This window comes from Lotus japonicus, chromosome 5 (genome assembly GCF_012489685.1).
Source record: "Lotus japonicus ecotype B-129 chromosome 5, LjGifu_v1.2".
Taxonomy (NCBI): Eukaryota; Viridiplantae; Streptophyta; class Magnoliopsida; order Fabales; family Fabaceae; genus Lotus; species Lotus japonicus.
In genome coordinates, this window is record NC_080045.1 from 62,924,846 (window position 1) to 62,952,510 (window position 27,665).

Here is a 27,665-nt window from a genome sequence, read left to right on the forward strand (position 1 = left end):
GCTTCTTTACTGGTACCCTTCACAAAGGAGGAGGTGGAGGAAGCTTTATTTCAGATGCATCCGAACAGAGCCCCTGGATTGGATGGTCTTCCAGCTTTTTTCTTCCAAAAATTCTGGCATATTGTGGGGGATGATGTAGTCCATTTTTGTCTTCAGGTCCTTAGTGGACATGTGTCCCCAGGTATGATTAATCAAACCCTCATTGTTTTAATTCCGAAAGTCAAGAAGCCTATGCATGCTAACCAGTTTAGGCCTATTAGTTTGTGCAATGTCTTATTTAAATTGATAACAAAGACTATTGCCAATCGATTGAAACTTATTTTGCCTGATGTTATTAGTGGCCCCCAGAGTGCCTTTGTCCCTGGGCGTCTTATCACAGATAACGCCTTAATAGCATATGAATGTTTTCACTTTATGAAGAAAAAATGTTCGGGCCGCAATGGCCATATGGCTTTGAAACTTGATATGTCAAAAGCCTATGATCGGGTCGAATGGCCGTTTCTTCGGAGTGTGATGACCCATATGGGATTCCCTCTGCCGTGGGTGAATTTGATTATGAGTTGTGTTACAACTGTTCGTTTTCAAGTGATGTTAAACGGCAACCCTCAGATGCCTTTTGATCCGGGTAGAGGACTCCGTCAGGGTGACCCTCTATCCCCGTATTTATTTATTTTGTGTGGTGAGGTGTTCTCTGCTATGATTCAGAGGGAAATAACACGCTCTACCCTTTCTGGCATTAAAATTTCCCGTTCAGCTCCGATTATCTCACATCTCCTTTTTGCAGATGACAGTGTTATTTTTGCGAAAGCGACCCTGGAGGAAGCAATTTGTGTGCAACACATCCTTACTTCCTATGAAAGGGTTTCTGGGCAGGTCATTAATCTTGACAAATCGATGCTTTCCTGTAGCCGAAATGTGCCTAGTCCCCGCTTCGATGAGCTCAAAAGGCTTTTGAACGTAAAGGCGGTGGAAAGCTATGATAAATATTTGGGGCTTCCAACCATCATTGGTAAGTCGAAAACCCAAATATTTACTTTTGTTAAGGAGAGGGTATGGAAGAAACTTAAGGGGTGGAAGGAGAGATCTCTTTCCCGAATGGGTAGGGAGGTTATGGTGAAGGCGGTTGCCCAAGCCATTCCTTCCTATGTTATGTCATGTTTTATGCTGCCTGATGGTTTATGTGCAGATATAGAGCGGATGATTAGCAAGTTTTATTGGAGTGGAGATGCCTCGCGCCGGAGCATCCACTGGTTAAACTGGGACACTTTGTGTCGGTCAAAATTTGATGGAGGTGTGGGCTTTCGTGATTTTAAGGCTTTTAACACAGCTCTTGTTGGTAAGAATTGGTGGCGTCTTCAGAGGCACCCTGATTCTCTTCTTGGTAGGTTGTTCAAAGCAGTTTATTATCCCCGCTCCTCTATTTGTGCAGCAAAGAAAGGAAGCCGTCCTAGCTATGCTTGGACTAGCATCTTTCGCTCAAAATGGGTCTTTGAGGATGGAGCTCGCTGGAAAGTGGGTGACGGGTCTTCTATTGATATTTGGCATGACAAATGGCTGCCTGACGGTTGCCCACTCATTTATAGGGAAGATCTTGCACATAGTGCGAATTTGAAGTTGGTTTCGCAACTGTTTCTTCCTGGTGCACAGGTTTGGGATAGAGACTTGGTGGAGATGATCTTTTGGCCTCCAACAGCGAAAATGATTCTTCAGATCCCTTTAGCTCTGACAGTTAGAGCTGACGAAATGTTCTGGCCTCATAATGTGGATGGCTTGTATTCCACAAAGTCGGGTTACAATTTTATTAGACAGCAGAAGCTTTCACGGTTGGCATCCTCTTCTGCTGCTCATATAGCTCCAATCAAGTTTTGGAAGACACTTTGGCAGGTCCAAGCCTTACCTCGTTGTAAGGAGGTTGCTTGGAGGGCTGTCAGGGGCATTCTCCCAGTAAGGAAGCTGCTTCAGATTCGTGGCATAGATGTTGATGAGGCATGTCCTTTTTGCCAGGTTCATCAGGAGACAATTGAGCATGTGTTACTTTCATGTCCGACTGTGTCTCGTTGGTGGTTCGCGGTGACGGGAGGACTGCGGGTACAACCAGATAGCACGGTGCAGAGCTTCATGCAGCAGGTTTTTGAGCACCAGGATAGTAGCTTTGCAACCCTTTGTGTTACGTTCCTTTGGGTCATCTGGGAGGCTCGCAACCGGTGTATCTTCCAAGGAGCGGAGGCGCGAGTGGAGGATTTGATATCTCGGCTCAAGACGGTGGCGGCTCCATCTCGCATTACGGTACCAGGCCAGGTCCGTTCTTTCCCGGCGGTGTGGCACCGACCCCCTCATGACGTTATCAAGCTAAACTTTGACGGCACTTGGAAGCAAGACCAGCCGGCGGGTTTCGGTGTGGTTGCTCGGAATGAGCTTGGACTCGTTATGGCAGCAGCTACAGCGTTTCCCATAGATGCGGTATCACCCTTGATTACTGAAGCTTTAGCTTTTCGATGGTCCCTTTCTCTTGCAGCAGATCTATTTTTCAGGGAGGTCATTTTGGAGACTGATTGTCTGCAGCTTTTTGAAGCTTGGAATAAGCCTTTGCTAGGCGCTTCTTATTTTATTTCTATTCTTAAAGATTGTAAGGATTTGATTACGCACTTTAATAGCTTTAGTTTATCTTTTGTTCGCCGATCCGGAAACTCTGTAGCTGATCACTTGGCTAAGAACTCCTCAAGCTATCCCAACCATGTTTGGGTTGAGGAGGTTCCTCCGGATTGTGTTCGTTTGATTGATTCCGATGTAACGGCCTCTATGGCCATTTGATTTGGTTTAATGATATTTTCCACTTTTCAAAAAAAAAAAAAAAATGAATGAAGAAAATTAATTGGCTACATTGGAGGAATAAAAGAAAGATTTCTTTACCCAAATATAGTTCAATTACCCTATGTAAGAACATTCGTGGAGCTCCGTCTTTCATCTTGTCCGGAGGATGTCATTGAGATAACACTTAGACGCTCAAGTTAGAACGTACGTATGTTTAAAGAACTTGAGATATAAGATAGATAATATGTACTTTATGTTCTCTAAAACTTGACTTTTATAAAGCTTAAGATTGCATGGTTCGAGGTAGTCTTGATTACTAGTTCATAGTTACTTAATGTGATGTGGTCCGGTGATCAGAAGTAGAGTCTGGTCAGAAGTGATGCTCGATCAATAAAAGTGCGTTCGTCGAAGGATTGGTCAAAGTCAATAACCTTTTAGTTCAAACATTTAGTTATGAATATCAAGAAGATTAGTTGATCATGTTCGACCCCATAACATATATTAACTTATATAACAATATTGTATTGGGTTTAATTGCTTTCCTTCAGGCGAATGTATTGGGTACTTCTTTGACTAAATATATGATTTGTTTCTTCAAAAAAAAACTTATATAGCAATACTGTTTTTTTGAAAATCAGATCTAAGGAGCCTTCTTTTGAACATTTGCATTTGCTAAATGCTAATTAAGAGTCATGAGTCATGATGATGACATGCATGCATAACCCTCTACTATATGGAAAATATATAAATCCTTGGCTAAAAGATTAGAGAGAAAACAGAGAAGAATCGGACAGTCATGACTGTCCAAAACCTTAATTTTAGAGGAACACTGTTATGTGCTACATAAAAAAATAAACTAATTATTTGCCCAGTCAATATTGACAGTGATTTTTTTTTTTTGAAATTGACAGTGATTTATTTAGTTATTATGAATGTTGGATACTTGCATGTGAAGTCACTATCATTGTAAATTGCTAAAATATGTTCATGCGTACTAATTCAAATTGATCAAATATCGCTTTTAAGTTGGGTGGAGAAAATTGTAATAAGTAGTATCTTATCCCCTGCAATGCAATAAGTATTTTTTCTCTTAAAACTATTTAAAAGTAAATAAAAAATAATAGTTTTTGTATTTTGTTTTTAATTTTAAATGAAATACTGTATATATTTACAAATGACAATTTAAAAATAAATAAATTCTTAAATTTAATATAAGTATGAAATATTATTAGTTTCATACTCATATAACTCAACCCAATTCAATCCAATCCAAAAAAAAAAAAAAAAAACGGTGGGCTGATGACCATTGAACCTATCCCATTATGTGTCATCTCTGTGTCCTTCACATCCATAATGTTGTATGCCTAACCATGAGGGAGTGATCATATAATTAGGGGTACCCGTTTCATTAAATCGTTTTGACACAAGTCGATTAAAAAAAAACTTAGTCAGTAACTAGGATCGAGCGAAAGAAAAATTACTACTAGTCTAACGAACACCTCTAGTTACCCAATAGTTTCAAGATATGGTTTCGCATATCCTTATAATTGTGCCTAGAGGATTTGATTTTGCTGAATTAAAATTACATAGAGATTTTCAATTTCATGTCACGGTAGCTCCAAAACGATAATGTAATGCGTATCTATATTCTATAGTGAAGCTTCATAGGAAAAATACATCTCACTATATAGTTTACTTAAAATTTCGTGTCATGCAAAATTCAGTGCAAATGATATAGTAATTGTTTAATTTCTTGTATAAGATAGGAAATTAGTTTGTTTTTTTTCGTAACTGATAAATATTCATATAATAATTTGATGTAAATGAAATTTACATTTAATTTGTCTTTCGGATTAACCCGACTTCCCCTTTTGTGATTCGGTCTTTGATGAACTTGCACTTCATCGAATTACTTCGGTGTAGGACGAGTAATAATTTAAAAATTATCTCAATTAATATTTAGAGTTAGGTGAAAGATAATCACAATCCGTCCTTACTCACCTCACAAACACTACAAGAGTTTGAAGATGTTTTCATCAGTAGCATAAAGTCTTTTTGTCCAGTGGCATGTTTGGTTTAGAAAAGAAGATGAGAAAATTGTGAAAAAATAGTAGACTTTAAGTGGTTTTTGCGAGAAAAATGAAAAGAGAGAAAGTGGTGGATACTCACTCTTCTCGGTTGGTTGAATAAAATGTTAGTAAAGATAATTTTTTTTTAAACAAAACAACATATTTATCATCACAAACCTCACAAGCATTACTTAAAAATGTCGATTCAACAAATACGTGAGCTGCTCCAAAGGCGATGGGAAATCTCAGTAAGTCATACACCATGTGAGAGGAACATGGTGGCAGATGTTTTGGTGAAATATGCTACTCAGGTAGGTTGTAGAATGCAGATTTGGAAGTTCCCTCCTTCCAATATTGTGCCCCTGCTAGTGTAGTTGTTTGTTGTTGTTAGTTTTCCTTTATAACAAAAAAAAATTGAATTTGGGAGGTGGGGAGAGCTTTTTTTTGAACTTAACAAACATCTTATAAATTAAGTAGAATCCGACATAGATGCCAATACATCGGAACGCAAAAAACTAGAAAGCCCTGGCGGGCCCTCCTCTATCCAAACAACATCCTGAAAGGTAGAGGCCTGCCGGGCAAGATAGAGGAGAGCTTTTACAAGTTTATTTTTGGTCAAATTGGTCAATAGTTTTGACAAGTTAACTCCAATAAATCATAGGCCATAACTAACCACTAATGCATATAGGCCCAAGCCCATGTAACATTGGTCTCAGAGAAACCAAAAAAGGTGACAAACAAACAGAGTCGAAGATAACAATAGAGAAAAACGAGGTATATATAAGCGTATCAGCTTTAGGGTTTTGTGTACCATTGTATCTGCTTCTCTCAGCCGTTTTCTGCAGCCGGTGCTCTTCGCAGACAGTGAGCCATGGCCGTCGGCAAGAACAAGCGTATCTCCAAGGGGAAGAAGGGAAGCAAGAAGAAAGCGTAAGCACCCCATTTTCATTACCCTTTCCAACCTTCACTCTTTGCATTTTCATGTTCAAATCTGAGTTCTGTTTGGTTTGTTCTTGATGAATCTGCAGTTCTGATCCCTTTGCCAAGAAGGATTGGTATGATATCAAGGCTCCTTCTGTGTTCCAGGTCAAAAATGTTGGCAAAACCCTCGTCTCTCGTACTCAGGGTACCAAGGTATTGCTACACCTCTATGCCATGCTTTCTAGAATGTAGAATGGGGGAGTAGGAATTGGATTTTTGATTACAATTTGCTGGATTTACTTTGTGGGGGGTCTTCAATCTAAGAATGTTGTTTTGATCTGTATACATTTAGGTATGAGCAAATGCATGTTTCATCTTATGGCTGAAAATGTTAATTTGCTGAACTGGTGTGTACTGAGAGAAGTTAAACAGAATGGTTGCTACCTATTGCATTTTTGAATTACATTTTGTTGGCTTTACTTTGTGGGTCACTCAGGGTCTTCAATTGATGAATTTGGTTTTGATTTGTGTATGGTTAGGTATGTGCATATATATGTCTCCATTTTGGCTTGAGGACATTGTACTCTTTTTCTTGCTTTGATACATTTTATCTCATGGCTGAAATTTTTAATTTGCTGAACTGGTGTCTACTGAGTGAAGTTAAAGTAAAACAGTTTAGTAGGTCCCTTTTGTTTTTTTTTCCCTAGTTCTCTGTAGGATATGGGTAACATACCTATATGATGGTTGAAAGTGTGTAGATTGTATTTCGGTTCTACTGAAAAAAAGAATTTCTGAGATTTCCAAGGATTGCGGGTAGTTGATCGATTTCTGAGATTTCCAAGGATTGTGGGTAGTTGATTGATTTCATGTATGTGTGATTGGTTGTTGTGTCTTTTGTATGCTTATATAGATTGTGGTTTTGAATTACAGATTGCTTCAGAAGGACTCAAACATAGAGTGTTTGAGGTCTCATTGGCCGATCTTCAGGGCGATGAGGAACAAGCTTTCAGGAAGATCAGACTGAGAGCTGAAGATGTTCAAGGAAAGAATGTTCTGACCAATTTCTGGGTATGAGTTGCTCTGGCTTATTTTGATCATTGTATTTGTCTTGCATTGTTCTTATCAAATTTCGTTTTTTTTCTTCAATCTTTAGGGAATGAACTTCACTACTGACAAGCTGAGGTCACTGGTGCGAAAGTGGCAAACTCTGATTGAAGCCCATGTGGATGTGAAGACTACTGATAACTACACATTGAGGATGTTCTGCATTGGATTTACCAAGAGAAGAGCTAACCAGGTGAAGAGAACCTGTTATGCACAATCCAGCCAGATTAGACAGGTATGTACATAATGTTTGTTAGTTGCATACATTGGTTTGCTATCTATCTATTTAATTTTATTATAGTAGCATACGGTCAAAGGAATATGTTGTCTAGCTTGAGTTCCTTTTGCACTCTTCTATTTTAAGAAGAAATAAAAGGGTTTGTACTAAGGATTATTCTGCATTGCTTCTGTAATACTCGATAGTAGTAGTAATTAAATTATACCTGTATCTTTTCAGATACGCAGGAAGATGAGGGAAATCATGACCAACCAGGCAACATCTTGTGATTTGAAGGAGTTGGTCCGCAAGTTCATTCCTGAGGTGATTGGGAAAGAGGTTGAGAAGGCAACAACTGGCATTTACCCTCTGCAGAATGTGTTTGTTCGTAAAGTCAAGATCCTGAAAGCTCCTAAGTTCGATCTTGGAAAATTGATGGAGGTACTTTTTGATATAGAATTTTTTTTTCCCATTTTCTCTGCATTATTACCTCATGAAAAATATTTTATAATTTGGTTAGTCACTGATGCTGAGTTTTTGTATTCTTCGCCCAATTGGATGGATTTACCTAGCTAATTTCAGCAAATTTGTTTGTTTGTTTTGGTTTTATCTGCATTTGATGAGTTGTTCTGTTTAAGATGAACATAATTTTAGCATATTTGGTTCCTTTTTATTGTCTTCCCTTTGTGCTGTTTCCACATGTATGTTGACGATCAATGGATTGATTTAATTCCTATGCTACTTGGTTCCTTGTAGGTTCACGGGGATTACTCAGAAGATGTTGGTACTAAGGTAGACAGACCTGCTGATGAAACCGTGGCTGAGGAACCCACTGAAATTGTTGGAGCTTGATTATGTGGTTTTAGTTATGCTTTAGGTCTGCTGTTACTTCTGCTTTTTTACTGAGAGTTAAGATTGAACTTCAGTCCTTTTCGACATTCCGGAAACCTTATTTGCTATCAATATATATCTGGATTTTCTTTTGAATTGATATGCTTATATCGATTTTGGAGACTAGCTCTGATCCTGTTGGAAATTAAAATTTGGTATTTAATCCTTGATTATTTCGGTCTATTTCTAATTACCCTATGTATTCTTAATACTTGTATGAAATATATCACTACTTTTAACTAAAAATTAAATATTTAAAGAAGAAATTTTATGTAGAATTTTAACTTCTAGTTGAGGTGGTAAACATGATTATGAATGCCAAAAATGAGGCCGAGGGTCCTCATTTTTACACGCACGATTGCGTAAGCAAATAGCTTTTAACCATAGAGCCTCCCGTATCCTCTTCTGTCACAAGCTTCCCTCCATGTTACATTATCAAAGTCATTGTGTGATCCATCTACATTTTAAGAAATACAAGCACTAGGATCAGACGATCAGTTAATCCAGCTAAAGGGGTTGCAATTCAAAATTAAGGGTTTTCCTCTTTATAACACAATCATCAATCATAACCCACCCATGTCGCCCAAAAAAATCCTGATATATAGTAACATAAAAAATGCTCTCATTTTGAAATATGTTAACTACCCAAAACCATAAATCTTGTCTCCAAACTAAACATACTTTACTTCCATTTCTCCCTAAACCCGAAGCACATTCAAAGTATCTGCTTCACCAAACCCCAAACTACGCAAACAATACTTAAACGAGCAACATCGTTTGCAAGTACATACCCCCACGTCGAAGAGGAAATGCATAGTACAACCTTCTTCGTTCCCTCTTCAACCATAGGGGTGGAAATAGGCCAGGCGGCTCGTCAGGGGCCTATGGCTTGGCTCGTTAGAGGCTCGGCTCAGCTCGGCTCGTTTATTAAAAAGGCCAGGCTTAGGCTTTTTTAAAAGCTTGTTTAACTAAAAAGGGCAGACCCAAACTATTAAAAAAGCCTATTTGGCCTAACAGGCCGGCCTATTTATATATTATTTTTATTAATAATATAAATAAATATAATATAATAATATATTATTTGATTTTTTAAAACTGATGTATAGTTTAGTATAAAAGAAAACCCCAAGTGCCTACCCTAACCTAGATTATAAACGTTCCAGACATATTCAATGATACAGATTTAGTTTTTGAAATGCAATGATACAGGTTTTTTTATTTGAAAAGAAAGTGCAATGATATATAAAAGGCTTATTAGCCTGCCAGCCTTTTCTTTTGATAAAATTGTCTGTTAAATAGGCTTTTAAGCAGGCTTGTAGGCCATGCCAGGCCTTAGAAAAGGCCAGGCCAAGCCACAAAATTTGGCCTATTGATAGGCCACAGGCCAGGCTTGGGCCACGAAAAGATAATGCAGGCAAGGCCTAGGCCACGCAAAGCTTGGCTCGGCTCGACCTATTTCCACCCCTATTCAACCACAACGAACCCTCGACAAGCACAATGGCGATGGTAACTTCAACAACGAGCTTCACTTCACTTCCAATCACTACCTTTGCCCTTTCTTCTCCGAGAATAGGACAGCTGCTTCTGGAACGGGTAAGAAAAATGAGGGCAAGAACTTCCTTTTGAAGATGGTGTCAGAGACAAATTTGACCGGTTATATATTCAATCAAAATGCAACATGTGTTCAAGGACTATATTGAGGGACTAGTTTTTTTGGAGGGCAAGTTTTTATGCCACATGGATAATCCAACATGGATATCAAGGACCACAAGACTTTCTTGCAAAAGGACTAACGTAATTAACGTTTCCAATGCAAATCTTAAAAGCTGATTTTGACCTAAAAGCTTTACACAACTAGCAGTCTAACTCATGCACTTGAGTCAGAACACCTCATAATCATCCAAGAGGAAATTGTTGAATGCTTATGTTTCCAAATGACCTAACATATGCATATATAATGCAACGGCTATAACCTAACGGTCAGAAATAGTCGTATTCTAACGATCATATTGCAACGGTCATATTCCAACGGATATATTATTACTTGTCATTATCTAACATATATTTCTTCTTGTGAAATTTAGGAACACCACGTGTAATACATTCGAAAGCCAGTATAAGATAGTTTCCGACATGATTGGCTTCCAAATATTTGAGCCAACAAAACGGGGTGTTAGATTTGCCACCCCAGGCAATAGATCTAACACCCATGCTTTTTAAAAAAATGGCAGGAGTACCCTTCGGAAGATAACATTCCGAAATATATTGGAAACATGATGTTCCGAAACATCACAGAAACATGATATTGACTGTTCTCCCAACTTACCTATGGAAGTTTATGTTCCGAAAATAAATACGGAGGGACATTTTGGTATTTCCCCACTTTTAAGTGGGGTGTTAGATCTATTGCCTGGGTGGCAAATCTAACACCCAACAAAACGAAGTTCGTGTAGCAGAAAGCTTTTTCCATATTTCAGTAAACACCTGCCCCCATTGGGAAATATTTGAGCGTAGGTAACCACACCTCGAATCTGAGTTAGAATATTGCCTCAATTTTTTTACCAATACAATTGTCTACTCGCACACAAATCATCACATTACTGCATAATTGCATGCATGACTTAACTAAAAAAAATACCCTTAGGTAGGGCCACTGAATCTCGAATAGTATAAGTGATTTTTTTTTTTGGTTTCAGTATAAGTGATATTTGACAAACTTCAATCTGCCAGCATAATAATTCTGCAAAAACATGAATTTGGATGGCCTTAAGTGAGACAAGTTTCCATCTCATGAGACATTAAATGTTGAAAAGTGATAAACTTGATAACTCGTGGTCCATGCTTTCATAGCTTTAACAGGGTCAAAAATATGACAGCACAACTCCTTAGCTAAAATGTCATAAACTCAGCTAATACATATAGATCTGAAATAAGTACTATGAACTCATAAAGCCTAACCTCCCATTCTTAACAGCTAAAATTAAGAATTCATAAATGCTAGATTAGAAACATCCCAACAAAGTACTTACAACATAATGACTCTAGATTTCCTTACTCTTCATTAGTTGAAGGCCTTGAGCATCCACAAAAACACCCTTTATTGTGTTTTTTGCTACTTTTCCTGCCATGTTGAATGAAGTCCCTCAGCAACACCACTGTTTTTCCAGAGAATCTGCCTTTCCCCTTACTCTTCTTTTCATCAGCCAATTTCAGCAGAACATATTGGATGTTCTGCACTTCAAACTGCAATCTTCCTATATGCTCAGAACCTTTTCGAGCCTCCTCTGTCACTCTCTTTCTCTGGATGTGTCTGCTCTTTTCCATCTCAGCTGAAGTCTGCCTGCTCAAACTCGGGGCGCTCTCGTTGATATCCTTTGTCAGCTGAGCATTAGTATCAACTAATTTCACAAGAGCTCCTTCGACTTCTTCTACTCGTCTTTTGACTGTTTCATATTCAGTGTCATCTCCCTTCTTGCCTCTCTTCTTTGTCTCCATTTTATTTTTCAAATCTTGCATAGTCATCTTAAGAGCGGACAATTTCTGCGAATCCGAGGTGAGCCTCTCCAATATCTTTCTCCTCTTGCTTCCATCTTGAGTTCTGTCTTTTATACTTCTTGACAACTGAAGCTTGTCAACACCCAATTCCTTTTCTGCATCCAATTCTGAAGAAGTATTTAGGATTTTACCTGAATTATCTGACTGATGTGCCATGATAACATCCTCTGTTGGAACAGAACTCTTTCTCATTGCGTCACTAACCATTAAACCATCAGGGCAATCCTGCTCAGCAGTTTCCCATAATTCGAGCATCTGATCATCAGTTCCACTATTCTCTCTCCTTCGATTCTTAGAGGCTGGATTGTCTGAGATGTGATCAAGAGGAATATCTTTCATCATTGAGCCATTTTCAGATTTAGCTCTCCACGTGCTCTCCTCCTTGAGTTGCTTCTCTACTTTCCTCTTGTCATTTGCATCTTCAGTCACTTTTGTCAGAGCTCCTGGATTAGCTTTAGTGGTTTGATTCTCTTCCTTGACCTGTCTTTCAATTTCTTCCACCATGCACTTCTCAACTTCTCTAATCCTTGCCTTCATACTCAGCAAATCTGAAACGCCATCTGGTATCAAAGTACTGTTACTTTCAGTTAGACTTTGATAGCTATTTTCTTGGAGACAAGTTGCAATTACCGACTCCTGGACAAATATTCATGATAAACAAGTATTAGCAGAATACAAGTCACCTGCATATGCTCATTTAACACAAGAATAGGAAGAGAATAGAAGTACAGAGTAACAAAACAAGTTAAAATAGAATACTACCTTTTGTTCCCAATCACATACAACAGTCCTTCTCTTTGTTCGAAGGACAGTGTGCTCTAAAGAAGCAAAATCTTCTTTCAAAGAACAAATGACTGGAGCATATGCAGATAATTGTCCCTTAAGTCCTCCAACTTCACTTTCCAGTACACTGACTCTTTCCGTCATTTGTTCAATCTTCAAGCTTTTTGTAGCACTTTCACCTTCAAGTTTCAGGCAAACTCCAGTAAGCTCATTGACCTTATTTTCCAACAGTGTTTCACTGATGGATGAAATCTGAAGATCAAAATAGAATGTAGCAGCCTCAGCCTCCCAAAGTTGAAATTCATTTGTTTTATCCAGCAGCTCTGAACTCAATGTTTCTTCTCTAGCCTTCTGTTGTTCAACCTCCTGGTGTAATAATCTCATCTTTGACAGGAAACTTGTATTTGCTTCATTAAGGAGTTCAATTTCTTTTTTGTGATTCATGCAACCTTCTGATAGTTCAAGAATCTGCTTCTCAAGGTTTTCATTGATCAGACTTGATTCTTCTTGATCCATTTTCAATTTTTCCACATTTCTGCAAAACTCTGCATTCAACATTTCCGCAGCCTTTAGCCTTTCCTCCATTTCTAACAGTTCCATTTCTTTCTTGTTAAGAAGATGCTCTGAACCTTCAATTTGACTACTTAAATGGTCATTTGAATTTTTAACTTCCTGCAGATCTTTGTCCATCCTCTCAATTGACTCTGTCAGGTAAACATTCTCTGATTCTTTCACCTCAAACTTTTTCCTTAACAGACCAAGCTCCTGTTTGAGGTCATTGTTCACACAGCGAAGATCACTTAGATGTTCAGCAAGTACTTTTTGTTCCAACAACTTCTCAGAGAAAAAGCTCTCATAAACCAAACAAAGGTTTTTTAGAGTCAGTGCCTCATGGAACATCTCACTGTTCTCATCTTCAACAGCAAACTTGGCATCTTTGAGGTCCAAAACACTCTTAAGTAGTGATTTTTTCTCTTCAAGTACCTTGAAATTTTCTTCCTGAAACACAAGATTAGTTCTTTGCAAATCTCCCAACTCCATATGAAGGGCGTCCAATTTGGACTTCAACATATTCTCCCTTTCTTCTCCCTTGATCACTTCAGAGCTTAGTTGCTTGTTCATCTCCAGAAGTTCAAGCTTGACTTTCTGTAACATTGCATGCTGCTCTCTTGTGCTTTCAAACTCTTGCTCTAGGACTCTTTTCTTGGACTCCAGTTCTTCTCCTTCTGATTCTTGTTGTGAAAGAACAGTAAGAAGGACTGAATTCTCTATAATTAGCTGCTGCTTCTCCTCTTGGGTTTTCACAAGAGAACCTTTCAAACCCTCAATATTATACAAAATATGTGATATAGGAATTTCCTCATGCTTGTTCCTCTTGCCATGCACCTTATCTGGATCAAACTGAAGAGCTCCAAACACTTGATGAATCCCCATTTTGAACTTTCTAATTTCATCAACCAAGAACTCTAGCTCCATCTGTTGCATAAGATTTTCACTCTCCAACTCAGAAATAAGTTTATCAGAAATTTTTGATGCTTCAATGTGTTTTTGGCACTCGAACTTTAAGCCTGCGTTCTTCTGCTCCAAGTCTTCCATACATTTTTGCAAAATAAACATCTCAACATGAGCATTTACAGCTTTATCTACTTCTTCTTCAAATTCTGCCTTCCCCAATCGGTGATCTTCTTGAAGCCGAAGAACAAGATTTTCCAAATTCGCCAATCGGGATTCACTTGAATGTTTATGATTAGCATGCTTTTCTTTTTGTGCCAAAAGCAAATCATGAAGTTTATCTACTTGATTGACTCTGCTTTCTTTGTCTTTCTCCATATCAGAGTATTTTTCTTCTAGTTTTGTAAACTTTTTCTCCAGGTTACTTAGTTTTGCTTCAACGCTCTCCAATTGAGATACCAGGATGCTTCTTTCATTTATAAGGCTACACTTCTCATTTTTCAACGAATTGCAGAATTCTTCCAAGCTACTTGATTTAGCCCTTAAACCTTCAAGCTCAATCTTTGCATCAGTGAGGGCCTTCTCCAGCGAGGTATTCTTCTCCAATAGCTTCTGCATACTTTCAGTGATAATTTGCAACTGTGAAAGCAAGGATGATTTCTCAGCAACAAGAATGGATTTTTCTTCCTTCAGAACATGACAGGACTCTTGAAATTTCTTCACTGTATCTCTTAATCCCTCTACCTCATCATTCAAACTTGACAGGGAACTTTGCATAAAGGCCTTTTCACTCAAAAGATTATCCATGTCCTTTGACTTTTCACGAAGGGATTCTTTTTCACCCCGTTCCATCTCACATACCTCCTTTAGCTTTGAGTTCTCATTCTTTAAATCCTTGACAGATGCAGCAAAACATTTAGGATTCAGACCTACAGACCACAGTTCTTCCAGTATAGCCTGATACCTGCTGTTCAAGCCCTGGATTTCATCCTTTATTTGATGAGATTCCTGCTGCAAGGAATCACTTTCTTTAACTTTCATGGCAAACTCTCGTTCAAGCTTCTCTTTGATCTCCTTCAACTTGGAAATTTCTGTCTGCTGATTTTTTAACATCCCCGTCGAAGTGAAGTTAATTTCATGCAAAGCCCTGCTTTCCTCCACAATATGTTGCATTTCTTCTTTAAAACCTTGTTTGGATACCTCTAAGTCTTCCAATAGCTGAAAGCCATGTTTAAGCTCCAAAGCAAGAGATCTTTGCTCCTCTTGTGAGTGAGAATACAACTTCTGCAGAGAATGCAGAGTAGATTCAATTTCAAGAAAATGAGAATGCTCTTCATTCATGAGAGTCTGCAGCCTTTCTAACTCCGTGTGCTTCTCTAGAAGTTTTTGATCTTTCATAGAAATCTGGTGCACTAGATTTTCAGCTTCTTGCTGAAGAGATTGATTAGATTTCAGCAACATATCACAATGTTTTTCAGCAGCGTTTAGTTTACCAGTGCCTATCTCTATTTCCCTATTTAGTCGATCACAAGTTTCTTGGGCTTGCAAAATCTCACTCTCCATTGCAGATATTTTCTCCAAGCACTGCTTGTACTTGAAAGCTACAGCTTCTTTCTCTTTATTCATTTCACCAAGACTTTGCCTCAGTGCTTTAATCTCTAGCTCTGCTCTTCCAATTTGCTCATTTAGCATCCTGGAATTCTCCTCAACAAGGGTAATCTTAACCTCCAAAACGGAAATCTTTTCAAGAGATCTTCTATATTGAAGAAGACCTGCATCCTTCTCGGCCTCCAGTTTAGCAAGTTCTTGCTTAAGATTTTTAGCTTCAGTTTCTGCTTTAGCAGCCCTTTCATCATGTCCCTCTGCATCCAGCTGGGCCAAAGATAACATACTCTCCAGGCTAGCTATCCTTTCCAGACACTGGATGTATTGAACTAGACCAGCCTCCTTGTCAAATTTTAGCTCAGCCAGGGCTTCCTTCAATATTTTGACTTCGATTTCAGCTTTGCTTGCGCGCTCATCAAGGCCTTCAGCATCATTTTTTGCCTTATTAAGCTCTCTATCCATCTCAGATAACTTCTCCAAGCTCTTCTGATACTGAAGAAAAACAGAGTCCTTCTCTGACTGTATATCTGCGAGGGTTTTCCTTAAGGTTTCAACCTCTTTTTCTGCTCTCCCGGCATGCTCAGACTCATAATGGTTATGGGTCTTCACAATATGTTTTTCCGCCGATAGCCCGAAAAGCTCATTCAGCTGCTTCAGACCCTTTCTGCTCAGACCATCATCAGATTCTTCTAAACCCCCTCCATTCTTTTTTGAAGCATTGTGGATTGAAGAAAACCCAAATGCATCTTTCTGCAGGTCAACTGATTCCAAGAATGCCCGAATTTGATTTGACATTTCTGGAGTATGCGGCTCAGCCTCAGGGCCTGAAGAACCACATGGTGAATCATCAGCTAGCAAATAAGGTGCTTGGTTGGGAAATGCTTCTGCCATGGTTTTATGGGCCTGGCGTAGCTCCCCCGTCGCATGATCATACCTCTCTGCCAATGCACGATATGCTCGATAGAACTCCTCAACTAATTTCATGAGTTCTGGACGCTTCTTATAGTACATCTCGGCCCTCCTCGCAAATGAGTCTCCATCCTCTTCAATAAGCTTGACCATTGCTTTGACTTTGGCATCCATGTCTGTATAAAGTACAAACACTTAGTAAAATCGCTAAAGGTTACTGGAATATGGATTTATACTTATATCATTTTATGCATTGTGTGGCTATATATATTTTGATGAAATTTGGGTTATAAATCTGAGCTACAAGATAGCACATGGCAAAATGAAATGTGAGAACTAACATTGGGATCTCCAAATTCTCAATTCCAGCACTGCTTCATAACCCAATATATTCAGATTCCTCTAGGAAAATGGTAGACATTCAAGATATAAAGAAAAAAGCCAAACCTGTAAGATTATCCTGAAGCCATTTTGAATTCTTTGGGCTAATGTGGCTATCCCACCACCAAGAATATAAGCGCCTTGACTCAGACTGTAACAGGGTTGCCATAGCTCCAGCTAAGAACAACAGCACAGCTGGTTTTGTTTTTGCAAAACTGCAAAAGTCTGATACACGATCCAGGCCCGGCTATTCTTATTTATACACGCTCCCACCACTAATTTCGATCTAATTCAAGACTCTTAAATCAGTTCTCCTCTTTTGCCTAACATCAAATAAACGAGTACGTGGGGTAATTAATAAGAATAGCACTGATTCAAGAAGCCCAACTTTGCTCCAATTGTTCAATCTACAAGAAAGTTAGAAACAACTCAATTAGATGTTGTGTTACCTGCTCAATTGGATTCACACAGCTCCAGTATCTTCTAATTGTATATATAACTTCTTGTTCCAGCAGCTCCAACAATCCAACTGTCAGAGAAAAGATAAAACAAGAAAGAATTAGAAAATGTGAAGGGCAAAACCAGATATAACCAACCCCACAAAACAATGCAAAACAGGATTCCCAAAATCCAAGAACATAAGGAACATAGAATAAAAAATCAACATTTTTACTATATTTTTTTGTTGTCAAAATTAGCAGAAACCAAGAGATCCTGAGGTGAACAGCAAAAATCAGACGCACCAAATGGCCACAAATAGAAAAGTTAATCAGCAGAGGAAATTTAGCACTAGCATTGGTAGAATCAATTGCACACAGTAGCAAGTAGTTATTGATCCATTCATTTCAAGTAAACAATGACATCCAGAGCGTGAAGGTGAAAAGAAGATAGAAGTGTGAAAAAGGCTACAGGCACGGAAAAAGCAAGAAAACAATGACGTCAAAAGAAGGAAAAACACATTGCTCATGACTCATGAGTCATGGCCAAAACCAGATCAAGAACTTACCAAGTGAAACAAACTTCAGGGTGAATAAACACTAATCAGTTTGAGATCCAAAATCATTGAACTAAGCAAATGGGCATGAAGAAAACTACAAAAACCACCGAAGTTGAATCTGTTTTGGATCAGGCACACCCCAAAAACATGGAATCTGGCAATGGGAGCTTCACAACAAGCAGCTGTGGTACAAAAACAGTGAAACACCGTACCCCATTGACACACTCTCTCTCTCTCTCTCTAAGTGGGTACTTCTTGGCATTATATTCCACCCATGATGTTTCTTTCTGACACTCTGACTGACTCGTCAACTTTAAACAGGACCAGTTTTTCACAGTGAGAATCCAAAAACAAGAACTGGGTTTGATGAAATGCTGGTGTGTGTGTGTGAATGAAATCTGAATCCCCTAAACAACGGTAATAATAGAATAAGATGAAGAAGCACTTAATGGTATGATTATGTTTCAGTTTTAAACAAAATTGAATTTAAGGAGTAAAAACGTAGTATTCTTCAGGTTTTTTGCTGTCTTTCATCGTTATTTACGAAAATTTGAGTGTAATTAGGTAATCCAAATGACTAATCTACCCTTTTTGCTTTTCATTTTTCAATTTGTTTTACTCGATTCAATCCCTTTTTTTTCGTCCTTCCACCGACCGGAGTTACTCCTTGCATTGATGGTGATTTTTGGACTATTTTGGTTACATCATTTTTTGACTTTAGATTCATGTTAAATCTTTTGCATTTTTGACACATTCACATTCATTTTCATTAATTTTTTTTTTCATTTTGTATGACACATCATGCCATTTATTTTCTCTCCTTCATTTTTTTCATTTTTAGTTTTTGTTTTAATTAACAAGTGTCTTCTTCACAGAAAAATGATGAGTATTCCCTCTAAGTTTCTAACAAATTAACTTTTCAAGTTGTTATATTTACAAGAGTCTATCTTATTATTTATCACTAGACCAATGTTTGATGAAATTTAGGTGTGAAAAGTATTACTTCATCATTCATATTCATATTTACAACTCGCTTTTATATAATTTTCTTAAATTAAGAAAAATATTTACTATTAATAAATTTATAAAATATTTATTAACTTACAAATTTGACAATTTTTTTCACCATTTTAGTTATCTATTTAATTATCTATTAATTTCTCTCAATAAATTAGCAACTTTACTAAATCTCACTATTTCATATTAAATATGATGGTAAATTTAGAAAATAATATTTAATGCTAATTTCTAAATATTACAAATGATTAAAATCAATATTAATCATTCTAAAAGTGGATATTAATGTCTCAGATGTTAAATTTCAATAAAAAAATTATGAAATTAATATCTATACACTGACAATATAAATAAGTTTTACACAATAATTTAATCTTAACCTTCTATTTTGTTAATTCATAATTAATTTTAAATTTAGTTTCAAAAAAATAATTAATTTTAAATTTAATAATATTTAAAATAGAAAATGGAAGGATGCAATTAAATAACTGTGTAAAACTTTTTACACTGTCAGTACATAGTAATTAATCTCTTTTTTTATTTCCTTACAATCATGATTTTCGGCTGTTGGAATATTTTAAAAAATAAACAAATTGAGAAACTATTTAATTTATAATTAGCTTATTAATAGCAATAATATTTTATTCATAGCAAAAACTATACAATTAAAACATCGAAATGTTGGTTACTTGGTTTTCAAATAAGGTTTAAAACTAGTTTAATTAGCAAAATATTTTTTTTGTTACTCACTAATATCTTATTATATAATATTATGCTACTTATTTATTTTCATAAATGAATTTATGTGATAAAAGTTAATTATTGAACTATAAACGGGCACTGTTTTTAGTCAATTCAATGGGATATAGTCATATAACTTTATGGCCCATACTTTTTACTTAAGAAAAAAGCATATCAAATCAAATATCATTTTTGTAATTTGATTAAAAAGTTGTCTTGTTTTATATGTCCATTCCTTTCATCATCCAAAGGTAAACGTCCCTTTCATATTGAAAATGATTACGACATAATACGAAGAATAGTATAATATTACATATTTGATTATACATTGCACATAATATTCAAGGTTTAGTACTTTAGGTTATGTGACTAATTATATTTCTGGTTATATGTCGTCAATGTTTAGATTCTTCCCTATTTTAGTAATCTTACACATGATCATGCAAGACGATACGCAAGGTGTTTTGTTTAGAAAGATATAAGAGTGTGTCTTGAAGCCAACTTTGGTGGTGTGTCACTAATGGGTGATGCCAACCTTGCCGTCAATTACAATTGATATTCCACAAGGTCATAAATAAAATTAGAAAGATGCACCTATCCCTCCCCCATCCATACATAAGATAAAATATCAGCATTTGCATGTGATAATTGTGTTTTGTGAATAATATTGCATGTGACACGCTGAATAACACTTATTAGAGTTACTCTCGAGCTCATTTTGATGCGGACCAAATATCATTTGTTAAAATTTAATCTAACTTATTTTTTAGTAGAGAAGTATACTACAAGTGCTTTTCTAAGAAGATAAATTTCAATAAACTCAATAAGTTAGTATCCAAACAGTCCTATATATCTTAAAATATTAAGACCTTGGGCTATGGTTACTCTCATTTTGAGTACAATTGTAATCAGGCTTCAAAGTTCACACTTGATAGTTGATAGCAGGGGAGCAAAGACTAATTTAATTGATTCCGACACTATAATCTCCATTTCTTTCTTTCATTTGATGTTACTCCCAAACAAAGCTACCATTCTTTTAAGACAGCAATCTCATCCCCACATGATGTGATCTTCCTCCACTCTCTGCCACTCCCTCTCTCTAACATTATTGGTTTGTGAAAAGGATGAATGGGACGTGTATATATATATTTGTACACACACATATATAATAACATTGATTCTCTAGTGGGAAACTTCATCTACCTCTATTCATTCACACTTACTAACTGTTGCAGCACAACCCTCACCATTCACCAACCAAGGAGGGCAACTTGTCTTTGAAACCCAATAAGGCCCCTCATGGAAAAGTCATGATAGGGTCCCATTCTCATTTCATCAAAGTAATGAATTATCATATTGTTTTTTCGTTTCTTAGGGTAGCTATGCAAGGTGTGTGTGTCACACACATCTCTTGCTCAAAGATTCTGAAAAGTTGCCATTATGATAAATCTATTCTATTTCATCTAGAGGTACCGTGCTAAAAGTGAATCTAGATGTTTGGGAGAAAGATGCTAACATTTTCGACCATGTATTATAAACAGAAAACAGGTATAAAATGTAAAGGGTGGAATAAACAACAAAAAGACACTCACATGTTTAGCTTTCTTCTCATCACCACAAAGAAACATACAACCTTTCATTTTCATACTGTTTTTCTCAATAAAATTTTACAAATTTTGGAAGTATAATAAACAACGGGCTTTATTTCTATAATAGTTGCTCATTTTTGCTGTATCCCAACCAACAAACCACTAGGAAACCGGCATAAAGGAGCGACTGTAGGAATAAGAAAGACTTCAAATTTAAGGACACTTAATTTGATTTCACTGCCACACTCATAGAGCATCATTCAACTCCAGAACACTCCATGAGACAAATCAAACATCTTCAAAATAGAAGAATCCAACATGACAGAGAGGAACTTGATCATAAATTACTCTCCAAGTAATTAACAGAAAAGTAAAAAGGATCATCCCGGTAATGATGAAAACCATTAATCAAAATATCATAAAACTGAAATGGAATCAATGCAACACATTATTAAGAATGTAAAAAGAAAAACTCAATCCTATACATGCATGCACCTAAGCATTGCTTGCAGTTAATGAAAAACATGTTTAAAGGGAGGGTGGGAGAAAGGTGAGTCAGCTGAGTGTGTTTGGTTTCGAGTTGAAACAACATTCAACATTCAACTGACATATTTGGCTTTCCAAGAATTTTTTCTAACCGACCAAAGTTGTTGGATTGCAAAAAAGCACATTCACATCCAATCCAACGAGAAAGGTCTTCATTCTACTGAAAAAAGGTTTTCATTCTAATGGGGAGGGGCGAGAGAAGGAAATGAAGGGATGGATTGTAATATTAACTTCCTGCCACCTCTCCGAGTATGAGGAGATCCATTTTCACATCTAGGAGATGAGATCCTCTTGCCCTTAGGAGAAGAAATTTTGATGCAATGGCCTGAAGAGTCATCATCATCTGGAACAGTTTGAAAAGGCTTTTCCAACGTAACTTGAGACTGCAGAGCATTTGATTCCCCAAGTTTCTGGCTGGCAATCAATCCAGAAGCAGAGATTGTAGCAATAAAAGATCTTGATGGGTTTCTATCCGATGAAAAGGGTAAAGGAAGTAACCGCCTGACACATTAAAATGAATCAAGATCAATAATGTGCATCAATTTTATGATCTGATCTGACGAAAAGTCAGCATCTCAAACCTGGATGGTGTTGTGGGAAGAGCACACTCCGACTGGTCTTCAGTATTCTGAATATTGGTTTTCTGGGAGGCTTTTCCTACCTCACTCTTTTCACGCGCTTTTGTTTCTTCTTCAGGCTCAGCTTCTATTTCAGAAGGACCAGAACCTGAACATAAAAAGAAGAAATTGACAAGGAAAAAAAGGACTATTACCTCCAACAGCAAACAAATTTCAGAACAGAAATAAAGAGGCAAAAATTTAATAGTCTTGATTGGCAATGCATTCTTACCATCTTTTCTACCATAGGCATTTTTGCACGCTTCACATCTACAGCTTATAGAGCAACCAACACCACCCTGATAGCATTCACAGTATTTTTTTAGGCAGCTTGATTTCTTGCAATTACATCCTCTTTTATGTCGTGCTGAAGCTGGAGTTTTGTTAGGATCATCCTGCAAGAAGAAAATAATTAATATACAATAAAATGTGGTTAATTTTCGAAAAGTTAAAAGTGAAGTTAACTTATACAGACCCTGGTTTCAGGTGTGGAAACAGAACTTCTTATGACTTTAGGAGCAAACGCAAGTGGATTGCGAGACTCAATCTGCTTGCGAGCTTGAAGAACAGTTTCTGCATGAATAGGTTGGTTGAGGCAGTTCCTGCACATGCAAGGTTCTGTGCAGTATACTCCAGAAGCAAAACACTCACAATAACTGAAAAAATAAAACAAAATAAAAATTTAAAAAGAAGGCAAAGCAAAAAAGAAGGGTAATCTGAAAGTCATATTAAGCCCCAATTCATATAACTCACAAGTTTCATGCCACAAAAACTGTAACTGCAAGAGAACAAATTACACACAAAGCTCAAGGAAATTAACAAGACTCATGTACCCCATAAGAAGGATCAATAAAATATAGATAATCATCAATTTACTTGATGGAAGTAATTTTGCATTTAGGGGATACAAAACTAGCTGGCGTGTGGTTATTAATGTTTTAGTCAAAAAGAGACTGATTGAAGAATGTTTCCAAATAAACATACCATGTTGGAAATGGCAAAGGAATATCATACCAGACAAGTGTAAGTTCAGAAAAAAGTTAGGTATGAAATTATTTTTCCATGATGCCCAAACTTAGCAACTAAAATCTAGTCCACTGTAAACACAAGATACCATCATACCATATCTTTTAGTACTCTTATTCAACTCTCTTATCTTATTTATCCTTATCTCATTGTGGTCACCAAAACAGTCTTGCTAATCCTATCTGGACAGGATTGATAGGGGAAAACTTTTCATAACCTAAGTTCTCAAGTTAACTACAAGCTAGCAGCTAACATTCACAAGCAAGCAATTGCAATACCAGATCAATATTCTTTACTCAATAAATTGGATCGTTGATCAGGATCATAACACTATTATATATCATCACCAGAAACAATCATCATGGTATGCATGCACATCAACTGATCCTTTTGATGAATTACAATCCCTCCATAATAAGTTAGATGAGTGATTTTAGATAAGGTTTAAAAAGGGGGGAATAAAGGAGTGACAACATTAAGCAAAAAATGTCTTGTGTGGACTACAGTGTTGCATACTAAATTTCCTGGCTGCAAATACAACTACTCTGTATCTGGCTGACTTAATTGATTCAGAAAAAAAGGCTCCAAAGAAAATATACATTTACATTTTCAACAACCAGAATGAGAGTAAATCATTTAAATTTCCAATGACATCGACATATAAAACTACTTATTCTCCAAAATAAGCCCACAAGACAGAACAAAAAGTTTAATAAAAAAACTAAATAAATAGCATACAGTAGCCTAAATAAAGGTCATTAAAAAAAACAAAGAAGTTTATTTTTGAACCTACAGCTTCAAACACTTTGATTTCTTACAATTACACCGCTTGCAAGACGACTCCCCTCCACCAGAAAGTTCCAACTTGCGCCTGCAAATCGAACATTGGTATCAGGCTAAAGAAGAAAAAATAAAATATCACGGAATGAAGATTGTCAAGAAAAATAACGGATAATTAACTACTGAACTTTCCTTTTCTTTTTGGGGACATTCGGATGGAAATCTTCATCAGCCATGTAACCTGGTGACTGGGTATAATCTTCAGCAGGCTGCACTTCACCCTCAGATGGCTCCAAATCATTTTCCATCGATTGAGGACCCTCTTGTCTTGAAGAGAGAAGCATGGAAGAAGTGGAGCTGGGCAAATTAGGTTGCATTTGAGAAGACATCGGTTCACCTTTTGAACTTTTGTAATCTTTTAAAGTTGCAAGTGGATTCAAGTGTGAATCACAAGTGTGTTTTGTAGGAAGCAGCGGATTTTCATTACCAATACCCCTCTCATCAGACTTTGCTGTACTGGAACTAATGTGTGAACTACCACCAGAGTTCTTCCTTTGCACACTGGCCATCTCATAGTCTAGACTACGCCTCATACCACGGTAGGTCGCTTGAAGAAGCTAAATACAAAGGCAAAAGTACTGTTACATTGGTTTATTCGTTCAACATCAACATAAGTAGAAAGAAGAAAATTTGAGTCCAAAATATGTATAATGCACAACAGAATATAAAATTTGTATAACATTATGCTCTACATCTACCATAAAAACATATGTTTGGGAATCCAAAATGCAGCATAAATTTATAATAAGGATTCATTTTTATATGCTGTCCTTTCAAGGTAATGATTAAACCATAAAGATATAATGTTTTGCTAGAGTTATAAATGAAATTTAAATACAAACAAAACTAGACTAGCAACAATATTGAATATAGTTGTCACCATAAACATGCAAAAGGATAAAAATTTCAAAATATGACATAAACAAATCAGAAAACAGCATTTTAAACAGGAAGAAGACTAGTGAATGAATTAAGCAATCGTAATGGACATGAACAACCCAGGAAGAAGGTAGAAACACAATTATGCATTAGATAGTATGTATGAACACTAATCTAGAAGTCAAGCCTTTGACATAAACTCATGGTACCACTGAACTACATACATGACAAATTTATCCAATATTTTAATTCAGCGCAACTCAAACAGATTTCATTTTACCTACCTCATCATTCATTTTCTCACTTGGATTGCTAGTCATCAAAGCAACACTGGGAAGATTATTCTGTGTCTGACCTGTAATTGGTCCATTTGGATGATACTGAATTCCATGTTCTGAACCCGAAGCAGCTAGATTAACAGGTTGCATTCTACCATATTTATAAGTAAAATAATTGCTAAGGTCTATTGAAGGATCCAATTGTTGATTCATGAGGCCCCTAAAAGCTTCTGTCACATTTGGAGAGCCTAAAATTAACCGATTGGAAGCATCAGTAATTAAATTTTCCCTTCCCCCGATATGGCATACTCTCTGAAGATGCATGTTACCCACAGCTGAATCTCTTTTAGGGCCTTCCTGAACACAGGCAGCATATGTTGCTGGCTTGCCAGGCAATTCGAAACAAGTGTTAGCCATGTTATCGCAGAGTAGAGGACTATATCCATGGCCACCAGAATTATATTTTAAGGCTCCAGGAAGCTCGGATGAGAACCTTGTGTATTCACTAGATGGCTCAATTGAGGAATCTCCTACGGAAATTCGTTGATCAGTGTTTTCCTGTTGCTCATTTGAGTCATGACATGCATGAGTAGAATGTTTAGGAGCCTCTTCACATGAATATATTTTATTGACATCTTCAGACAAAACTTTAGGTGTTGATGTGTCCAAAAGGTTATGCCTACAAACGAACAATAGAGGGCTATCAGTAAAATGTCACTAAAACATCTATAACTCTGTATACACAAATGTAATTCACAATTTCAATGAACAATAAACAAGAAAAAAGATTTTAAGATTCTACTAGTACCTCCTGAGGAATCTGGATTCCTTGTGACAGCTGGCATGGGGGGATGTGAAAACTGATGGAGGGGATGGAAAGCTAAGCGAGCTGAATGTCTGTGTGGCATATGCAGGCTTTACAGGCTTTAGAGGAGATAGACTGTTGATGAAGTTGAAAACAGGTGAGCCCTGCATATAGCCAAGCGTAATAAATTAAAAACTATGATTAAACTGGATGAAGTAAAATTTCATGCACACACCACAAAAATTCATATAATTTTCCAATAAGAAAACCATGGAGATTAATCATATATAAGGCCTGAAGTAAAAACAATGGAAAATCACAAAATAATTGGCTAAGGTACCAGAACACACATGGATTGCTTTCAACATTATAATTTATAAATTTGCAGGTTATAGATGCATGATGACAGAATATAATTATGAAAGCATAAAATAATTCAAGGGCAAAACCTATAGGACAAATAACCATTGACCCCAAACCTAAAAATTTGACTGAAACAAGGGATGGATGAACATCAATTGAGACAAAAAAGTAAAATAAAATCAACAAGACAAATAAATTGAACTTGAGAGACACACATCACAGACGAAATAGATTGTAACTAGTCACTACTACCACTACAACATGGCTAAAAACCCTTTTTACCAACAAAAAAAAAAACAAGAAGACTTTCCAAAAAAAAAATCAAGAAGAACATGAAAAGAAAACGAGAAACGAAGAGAACAAACAACTAGGCGGTTGAAGAAACAATGATGAAAAGGGGAAAGGGTGTTGGTAAACAGAAACAGAAACCTCGGTGGAAAGAGGAGTGTTGTTCCTCTCGGGAGTTTGGTCGTCCATTTGCAGAGAGTGAGAGTGAAAGGGAAATCGTTGGCATGAAGATTTAACGTTGTTGTAGTGTAGGTTGTTTCTTGTAACACACTATCTCTATCTCTATATCTATATCTCTATCGATGATAAGGGATTTTCTGTTTCACTATTTTTCCGCTGTTGAAGATAGATTATTAGATTCAATTCAACAACTTCTCTTCTCTTCTCTTCTCTTCTCAGGGCGGGAGAACAAGCATTCGCAACCTTTCGGTTATGCACTTTCCCTATTCTTATTCTAACAATTTCTCTAAACATTCTTTTTTTTTTGTAAAATATTATTTTTTTATTTTTAAAAAAATAAATAATTTTTTTATGTGGAATATATACAGACTGACTTTATTTTTAATTATTATGAAAATTAAAATTAAATTGGAAGTATACATATTTTCTTATTCGTGAGGTGACTGAAGTCGAACTCATCGATACAATACTGACAAAAAAATATGTAATTCAAACTCTAATGAGATTATAGGCTTCATGATAGTTCTCTTTCCTGAAAATACAACCCTTTTTTTCAATTTTCATGATAAGTTTCTAGTTTGTTTTATTTTTCCTTATATTCAGAAAAAAAAAGTTCATTGTGATAAGTTAATTATTTAGGTTAAGTTTGTTTTGTGTGATGACTAATTTGAAAATAAAGTGATGACTGAGGTAGACTTTTCAGGCTAAGTTTGTTATGTGTGATAAAAACGTCAATTTCCGTTTATTGCGTAACAGCTTTAGCTGCATTAAATTAAATTAAAAGATAATGAACTCTTACGT

At 36.6% G+C, this 27,665-nt stretch overlaps 3 protein-coding genes across 3 annotated transcripts; 1 reads left to right on the plus strand and 2 right to left on the minus strand.

Annotated features, from left to right (window-relative positions):
* Positions 1 to 5,652: 5,652 nt before the first annotated feature.
* Positions 5,653 to 8,109, plus strand: LOC130720326 (40S ribosomal protein S3a-like). Its single transcript, XM_057570956.1, has 6 exons — positions 5,653 to 5,810; positions 5,909 to 6,014; positions 6,732 to 6,869; positions 6,955 to 7,140; positions 7,363 to 7,563; positions 7,879 to 8,109. The coding sequence occupies exons 1-6, from the start codon at positions 5,752 to 5,754 to the stop codon at positions 7,972 to 7,974; spliced, it is 786 nt and encodes a 261-aa protein (XP_057426939.1). The 5' UTR covers positions 5,653 to 5,751; the 3' UTR covers positions 7,975 to 8,109.
* A 2,707-nt stretch (positions 8,110 to 10,816) lies between these two features.
* LOC130720736 (protein NETWORKED 1A-like) lies at positions 10,817 to 18,134 on the minus strand. Its single transcript, XM_057571427.1, has 5 exons — positions 17,705 to 18,134; positions 17,148 to 17,227; positions 16,765 to 17,021; positions 12,331 to 16,493; positions 10,817 to 12,204 (listed from the first exon to the last, which is right to left on the minus strand). Exons 3-5 carry the CDS (start codon positions 16,865 to 16,867, stop codon positions 11,065 to 11,067), a joined length of 5,406 nt encoding a protein of 1,801 aa, XP_057427410.1. The 5' UTR covers positions 16,868 to 17,021; positions 17,148 to 17,227; positions 17,705 to 18,134; the 3' UTR covers positions 10,817 to 11,064.
* A 3,300-nt stretch (positions 18,135 to 21,434) lies between these two features.
* On the minus strand, positions 21,435 to 27,092 carry LOC130720142 (protein tesmin/TSO1-like CXC 3). Its single transcript, XM_057570758.1, has 9 exons — positions 26,826 to 27,092; positions 26,037 to 26,197; positions 25,235 to 25,907; positions 24,203 to 24,628; positions 24,025 to 24,101; positions 22,681 to 22,861; positions 22,438 to 22,600; positions 22,170 to 22,314; positions 21,435 to 22,089 (listed from the first exon to the last, which is right to left on the minus strand). Exons 1-9 carry the CDS (start codon positions 26,871 to 26,873, stop codon positions 21,768 to 21,770), a joined length of 2,196 nt encoding a protein of 731 aa, XP_057426741.1. The 5' UTR covers positions 26,874 to 27,092; the 3' UTR covers positions 21,435 to 21,767.
* Between the last annotated feature and the right edge of the window lie 573 nt (positions 27,093 to 27,665).

What these genes read in the sequence shown, in the direction of transcription:
- LOC130720736 (XM_057571427.1), bottom strand. Translation starts at nt 16,867, where the DNA reads ATGGCAACCCTGTTACAGTCTGAGTCAAGGCGCTTATATTCTTGGTGG. An exon ending in GCTTCAGGATAATCTTACAG is followed by an intron (nt 16,494 to 16,764) that starts GTTTGGCTTTTT and finishes TACTTTATACAG; the next exon opens with ACATGGATGCCAAAGTCAAA. An exon ending in TATGTGATTGGGAACAAAAG is followed by an intron (nt 12,205 to 12,330) that starts GTAGTATTCTAT and finishes ATATTTGTCCAG; the next exon opens with GAGTCGGTAATTGCAACTTG.
- LOC130720142 (XM_057570758.1), bottom strand. Translation starts at nt 26,873, where the DNA reads ATGGACGACCAAACTCCCGAGAGGAACAACACTCCTCTTTCCACCGAG. An exon ending in GAATCCAGATTCCTCAGGAG is followed by an intron (nt 25,908 to 26,036) that starts GTACTAGTAGAA and finishes GTTCGTTTGTAG; the next exon opens with GCATAACCTTTTGGACACAT. An exon ending in CTTCCCACAACACCATCCAG is followed by an intron (nt 22,090 to 22,169) that starts GTTTGAGATGCT and finishes TTAATGTGTCAG; the next exon opens with GCGGTTACTTCCTTTACCCT.
- LOC130720326 (XM_057570956.1), top strand. Translation starts at nt 5,752, where the DNA reads ATGGCCGTCGGCAAGAACAAGCGTATCTCCAAGGGGAAGAAGGGAAGC. An exon ending in AAGGGAAGCAAGAAGAAAGC is followed by an intron (nt 5,811 to 5,908) that starts GTAAGCACCCCA and finishes ATGAATCTGCAG; the next exon opens with TTCTGATCCCTTTGCCAAGA. An exon ending in ATCTTGGAAAATTGATGGAG is followed by an intron (nt 7,564 to 7,878) that starts GTACTTTTTGAT and finishes GGTTCCTTGTAG; the next exon opens with GTTCACGGGGATTACTCAGA.